Source organism: Pagrus major, chromosome 4, assembly GCF_040436345.1.
Source record: "Pagrus major chromosome 4, Pma_NU_1.0".
NCBI classification, from domain to species: domain Eukaryota; kingdom Metazoa; phylum Chordata; class Actinopteri; order Spariformes; family Sparidae; genus Pagrus; species Pagrus major.
Genome location: NC_133218.1, coordinates 30,758,501 through 30,765,722, shown reverse-complemented (window position 1 = coordinate 30,765,722; position 7,222 = coordinate 30,758,501). Strand labels below are relative to the sequence as shown.

The following is a 7,222-nucleotide window of genomic DNA, read 5'->3' as shown; positions in this document are numbered from 1 at the left end:
TCTGTCCCCAAAGCTCACCATATAATGTGTCGGGACTGTGAACTAATGGCTGTTTTTTTTGTTTGTGACATACACAGCATGGTGTCCGCAATGGTTTGTTTAAAATAACAAAAAAAAATTTAGCCTTACTTCAGCTTAGTTTTCAATGTGTGACTGTAAACTATGCACTTAACTTATCAGACTATATTATATTTATATACCATATACTAGAAACAAGAATACAAAGCTTTGATACACAGTATTACATCATGACATGAAAACACAGCTCAAATATACTCAGTCAGACTTGTTTTTATTAAGCAGTGAGTTGTTATTATTCCATTCCTTACTATCCCACATTAAGCCTGATATTAGTCCATGATCCTATTACTCCCAAAATAAAGGCATTAGCTATTCCTCTTCACATGTCCTCCACTGGGCGAAGTCCTGGCTACTTTCCCTTTTGCCGACTGCCCCGTTCTGGTCGTCTACACAAATTCAAGTATCGAAAGTGCATTATTGCAATACTGTCCCGCTGCAAATGCAAAATGCTTTAAATACTATAAAACTGCAAAAAATCTCCCATCAGTGCATACAGCTCAAGAAAAAAAAGGAGTTATCAAATTTGCCCGATCCCCGTCAGTACTCCGTGTCTCAGACACGAGTGGTCCCGTTCCCGCCCTCGTCCCTTCCCCTTAGAAAAAGTTCAAATATTTACATTTTTAATCCCATTAAAAATGTAAAAAAAAATATAATTGAGTGCACTGTGCCACATGGCTAAATATCAGCAAAGCTCATCCGTTCTGTGCTGCTGTGACCTGCATTGCTCCAAAATCCTCATCCTCCTCCAGGCTGCGTTTACGGCTTCCTGTTAAAGAAATGTGGAAACAAGAATAACTGATCATATGGCATACATCAACACAAACAAGTTCCTGCTCCATGACCCAGTGTGTTGAGTACAGAAGTTAGATAACCGTAAACCCCCGTGGATAAAAGAAACCCTGAATATTTCATAATCTGTGCTGGGTGAAGTCACAAGGGAAAGAGACATATCTTAAAAAAAACAGTTCTCGAGGGCAAGAAGTGTTTGTAAGTTTCTGTTGTGTCTTTTAATTAGAAACATTCATGACATTGAGAAAGGATGTTATGAAATCAACCACGATGGAGCTGGCTCTCATTTGCTGGAGACTCTGAGTCTCGAAGGCAAACTATCAGCATTATGAATATGTGCAACCCCACTGTGCTCCCTGCCTAAACAACATGATGCCAGTCAACACTGTTCTTAATGCCTTTCTGGAATAAGTTGTGGCTGACAATGCAGTCTACCTTTATTCCCACTGAGCCACAACTTCAACCTTTTTTCCCTCTAATGCTGCTCCAGTGACAGAGACACTGAAGAGACAGGTGTGGGTGCATTAAGTACAAACCTGGCATCCCAGCTTGTATGGAGAAGGACCTGCCCAACTGCATCGGTGACATCATTTTGATGGTCAATTTGGCTAGGTAGATCGCTTCATATTCCTAGGAAACAAACACTCATTATTATAATAGACGACTTTAGTAGCTAACGTCCGTGTGAGTAATGTACAGTCATGGTGTGTTCATCCCTGAACTGTGTTGTTGTGACTACAACAGCAGAAAGAAAACAAATATGCCAAATGTCATAGCTAATAGCAGAACATCTCTGTTATATTTCATTAGGATATAAGTATACCACTGATGCATTCATGTACCACCAGCTTTAAAATGACATATTTATATAACATCAAATATAAACGATGTGCCTTCACATGTCGCACCGCGTCATGATTTATACTACTCAAAAATAAATGACTCATCTTAATGTTGCTCATCAGCAGGATGTCACAATAATAAGTAGCTTGCTAAATGAGGCCAACAAAGGCTGGCTAAAAGACTGCAGACACGCATATGCATATTGAGATATGAAAATAATTTTTGCAGAGTCACACCAGAAGTGGATCACTCACAATGACGACACATACTGCAAGATAACATGTCGTGTGGACGAGCCTGTTGCAGGACAATTGTGCTTATTATGTGCTACGATACTGCTCAAGTCCATATTTCATATTGCTTCCCTTGTGAAGGGGAATGAAAGGATTAGAGCTCTAGATGCTGAATCATTTCACTGCAGTCACTGATACAGCCGCCCTAGCCTATAAAGCCAAGGAGCTAGAGGCAGTTTTATCTCCTGTTGATAAAAAAGTCAGTAGTGCATGTATTTATAGTAATAAGAAATGAGTTGTACATGTTCGCTCTTTGATTGAACTGTCATGTTGATTAATCAGAATTGGTCTTGAAGTGAGGACTTACCTGTAGCTGATGCACAAAGCCCACATTGGGGTTGATGCAGAACCTCCTCTCCTGAACGTGGCTGAATGCATCCCTGCAGAATGAACAGTATGTATGAATAATGTAAGGCTGTATTTGTTGAAAAGTTTTATATTCTGACAATTGTGATGTGGGTATGTTTCTTTGTAATACTTGCACAGTATCATACAGTTTATTTTGTTTTATACTTGAAGTAGACACAAATAAAACTCAGGATGTTTGTGAGTTAGGGCTGCAACTACTGATTATTTTCATTCGCAATTAATCTTTTTTTTTTTTTTTTTTTTTTTTAAAAAAGGTGAAAAATGTGAGTCACAATTTTCCAGTAACGTCTTCAAATTGTTTTTGGTGTCCAACCAAAACCCAAAGACTCTTAATTTACTGTGATAAGTTAACTTACGAAGAAAAACACTAAATCTTTACATTTAGGAAGCTAAGAAAATGTCTGACATATTTCCTTGAAGAATTACTGAAATGATTAACTGATTATCAAAATAGTTGGCAATTACTTGTATTTTGATGGAATAATTGATTAAGGGACAAATCATTGCAGCTCTAAGGTGAAGCCTGGTGTACATGGTTATCAACGTGCATCTAAATCCATTCATTCTTTGCAAAACCATACATTTATTACAAAAAGCTAGGAGTTTTATTCTAATAGGGTAAAATACAACGTTATTATTTGATGTGAAGGATAAAAAACACTCACCTGTACTTCATCCCAAATGTTTCCATAAGGTATGCAATCACTAAGGCAGCACTGAAAGAAGAAGTGAAGGAGACATATTTACAGCTGTAATTTGAGGCTCTGCTGCTCTGGTCTCAGAATTTACTTGAAGAGATAATAACATATAATATCTAAGGCTATTTAGAAAACTCTAGCCGTTATATGTAATGGAGAATTCAAACCTCACCTTCTTGATATCCCTGCATTACCATGAACCAGTACCTTTCCTAAAAGAAAGACCAAAGATTGTTGATAAAAGAATTTTTTCTACTTGAGTCTGAAAAGTGGAAACTGTGTGCGTCCTTACCTCCTGTTGCTAAGCAGCCATCAATAAATTCTTTAGTCTGTTAGGAGGAAATTAATTGCAGTATTTTAGACGTAATGTAAATGTCACATACTACTTCAGGCAATGAAAGGCTTGTTAAGAAGGAGGTGAAAAGCAAACTTTGAGACTTACTGTAGGGAAAAATCTTATTATATTTTCCACTGGATTGTCAGCAATATCTAATACAAGGTATCTGCAAAGATGCAACATTTACTTCATGGGTTAGCAAGAAAGCACTCAGTTGACTTCAAATATTCAAGTCTTTAGTGCACACTTATATTGAGCTCTTACTTACCTAAATGAATGAGGGAAATTAGGTTTGATAAAATTGGCTTCAATGTCTTGGCGGACACACACAATATGCGTTATGCCCTGTCTCTCAAGAATTGGCAGCTGGACAGAGAAACAGAAGAAATATGAGCTATAAAAATATGAGCTAATAATGTCTCCAATGGTTAAATTCTGTGAAATGTACCTTGCTTTTCATTGCAGCAGAGAAGGGACCTAAAAACAGTCCCGGTAATATCTCCTGGAAATAAAGATAGAGCCGGGCGTCAGTAACAACACAGGCAGTAACATTACTTGATGTTCAAAGGGACAAATACAGGTTCATTCAGTCAGGCAGCCTCTTCACGAGCTTGATATCTTTACTAGTAAATGTGCATACATTCTGCATTATAACATTACAATTAGCAGCCGATAGTATGATGATGATTTAGCAGAATATTATGATGATCAATGTCCACGAAATGATGTCATTATCATGATATGAGACTATTCTCCGTCTTAGATTTTGGAGATCTTTATTATATTGTGACACCTGGTGATAATATTAATCCTGTGGTGATTTGAGGTTGCATTTCTTTTAGAACGTCTGTTTTCTGTTGTCAGACAACTGAACAAGTAAGAAATGTGTTCGGGGCAGACACTGCGAGAGAGATTGGCTATACTGACAATTAAAAGTGACGCCAGAGAAGGTAAGGAGCAATGAAAGGTTGTCATATTCAAGTACAGCCAAGCAAAAGCATCTTTACTTGAGCTTAACGAGCTGTAAATGTGTATTTATGCTTCTAACACAAGCTGAAAGTGAGAGAAGTCACAACCATATTAATGATGTGGCTGCTAACGAACAGATGTGAACAGACACATAGTCTTGACATCGTAAAATGCAAGTAAATACGAGTAAAATACAGACTTTGAATCCCCCGAACAAAACACCAAGTTACGTTGTAATTTCTAAATCCCATGAGGGTCCCTGGTAATACTGGTCCTGTGCAAACAGGGCTTTAATCGTTATATCTAAATTACTAATGATTATTTATCATATGGACTGGACAGGAATCATATTATTTATCTTGTTGCAACACTGTTTTGGGAATAATTTACTGTACTTGCATTTCTCAAGTTCTTTTAAGGAGTTTTCCAAATATTGAGATATATATTGTGTATAATCATATAGCTTTAAAACGTCACCATGTAATTTTCAGGCCTTATCACCACCAGCTCTACTCAGAATTAGGGCTGTATCAACTGGTGGTCGACCAATACGGCTTTTTCATGGCCGATACAGATGCCAATTATTAGATCAAGGAAGCTAAAAAACGATATTTGGGACTGATATTAATTTTCAGTAAAAATTAAACTCTTCATGTCAAAACTACCAACAACCAGCGATGAAATAAACTAAATATGTGCATGCATGTATGCTGTTAATCTGGAACCGGATGTTGTTAAAGCACGAGCAGATGTGTTCTCTGCTCATATGCATAACTCGAAGAAGTTATTTCTGCATGTTTTGCGAACCTAACAACTCCCACATGAGGACAGCCCTGACCGGCGGAGAGACGCCATGAGAAGCGACGTCAAGTTGACAGGATGTTTTGAGAAATAAAAACAAAGACAGTTTTACGTCATGTACGTGGAAAGGAATCCAACTAATTGACTGAATCATGTAAACCCATTTTTTTCCCCCATTATCGCATCACTAAAGTGCATGTAAACACTTCCAATCTGATTATTATCATAACCTGATTATTCCCAGTTGTGGGATTATTGTTGTCATGTAAACATGCTCATTGTTGTGGGTGGGACGTTGTGTGAGAGGATGTTGCATCAGAGAAAAGTAAGACATAATTAATATGCGAGGGGATATTTTCAATACATTACATTAATAGAATAATTTAACTCGTGTGTAATATCGTGTGTTTGATGCAATCATCTGTGCTCCTCTGCTACATTCATATGAAACCAACCTCCACCTTCAGGACCACATTATTATGCATTAATCCTTAATGTAAAGAGCAGTAAAAAAAAAAAGCAGCATGACATGACAATAGGTCGTAGGCAGGCATTGAAATATGGCCTCCCACAGACAGACTGACTCATATTGTGACATTCAATATAGCAGAAAACAAACCCTGAGGTTTACTGTGTCCTGAGCCACTCCCAGCTACAGAAACAGGAATAAGAGACAGTCTGCTGTCCGCACTACACTCCCAGCTGCAGACTTTTTTTTTTTTTTTTTTTTTACATACCTGCATTTCTCGTCTCATTGGATAAGCCCAGTCCTGTAAAAGAGGGTTTAAAGGCGAGGTTAGCAGCAGAGGGACGCTGGTGTGTGTTGGTGTGACAGCTGAAGCTAACTTGAAGGTATTCCCAGTTACTTTAGGAGCACATACGTGGCTAATGTTTGGAGACTTGGCTACTCATGTGAACAAGTAACGCTACGTAGCCATGAAAGAAATACGGACACAGACTCATCCAAAGACTGTTTTTTTTTTTTTAACACATCTGCATTTAACGTCGTACGACCAGAAACACACGTACTTCTCCGCTGAGCGTTTTTATTGTAGCTGCCAGACAATGAAGGCGAGGAGAGGTTAGCTCAGATTAGCCGGACATACACCACCACCACCAGCAGCAAGATAGATATGTCGGCTAGCGCAGGCTGCTGTGCAAACTCACCAGAAGGTCCTCCTTGGTGTCGGGCAGAGACGGGAACTGGAGTTTGTTGTCCTCGTCCATTCTGCTGCGTGTTCGGGCGCCGGCGGCCCGGCTGTGCGCGCGGTGTCGATGTTTCCTCGCGGCGGGGTTAGCTGGACAATCGGTGCGGTTTGTTGTGAGGCTCCACATGCATGTCCGCCATGCTGTCCCCTGACAGATGTGTCACGTGACCGCACGGCAGATGGCAAACAGACTCGTGGTGAGAGAGAGAGAGAGAGAAAATGAGAGCGAGGGCGACCTCTGGTGGTGGGTTCACGAAGCGCACAGCACTCAGTGCAGGATATGAGCATGGAGCTTTTATTTATTTATTCATTTATTCATTTATTTTATTATTTTTATTTATTTTATTTTATATTATTATTATTATTATTTTCTATTTATTTTCTATTTAACGTAATGCGTATTTGTCTGACTCTTGTTCCTGTACTTGTTGCATCTTGAGCTGTTGTAACAAGTGAATTTCCCCGTTGTGGGATAAATAAAGTCAATCTAATCTAATCTAATCTAATCTAATCTAATCTAATCTAATTTAATCTAAGAATTTAAAATACATCCAAACAATCCATACGAGTTCATAATTCCAGTCCACCCTCAGCACAACCAAATATCAACAAACAACACGAAACACAATTTAGAGGTCTGCTAATTAAAATGAGTAAATTTGAAATGTCTAAATAGTCCAATTGTTTTTGCCAATTTCTGTTTTTTTAAATATGGTTTCAAATCTGTGATTTTAAAAGCCATTTCAGTTTTTTGAATGTGATATTTTGCTATAATAATAATTAAATAAATCATTAAATACATTTAATTCTGGGAGAAGTTGGACTTTTTAAAGT

At 38.2% G+C, this 7,222-nt stretch overlaps 1 protein-coding gene across 1 annotated transcript; it reads right to left on the bottom strand.

Moving 5' to 3' along the window:
* Nucleotides 1-275: 275 nt before the first annotated feature.
* styx (serine/threonine/tyrosine interacting protein) lies at nt 276-6,551 on the bottom strand. The gene is made up of 11 exons (XM_073464494.1): nt 6,348-6,551; nt 5,918-5,950; nt 3,859-3,912; nt 3,679-3,776; nt 3,516-3,576; nt 3,366-3,402; nt 3,246-3,285; nt 3,041-3,091; nt 2,314-2,386; nt 1,407-1,500; nt 276-847 (listed from the first exon to the last, which is right to left on the bottom strand). The coding sequence occupies exons 1-11, from the start codon at nt 6,513-6,515 to the stop codon at nt 774-776; spliced, it is 783 nt and encodes a 260-aa protein (XP_073320595.1). The 5' UTR covers nt 6,516-6,551; the 3' UTR covers nt 276-773.
* Nucleotides 6,552-7,222: the final 671 nt, after the last annotated feature.

Coding starts and splice junctions, on each gene's coding strand:
- styx (XM_073464494.1), bottom strand. CDS start 6,515: ATGTGGAGCCTCACAACAAACCGCACCGATTGTCCAGCTAACCCCGCC. Junction 3,577..3,678: donor AATTTCCCTCATTCATTTAG/GTAAGTAAGAGC, acceptor GCATCTTTGCAG/ATACCTTGTATTAGATATTG. Junction 3,403..3,515: donor TAATAAGATTTTTCCCTACA/GTAAGTCTCAAA, acceptor TCCTCCTAACAG/ACTAAAGAATTTATTGATGG.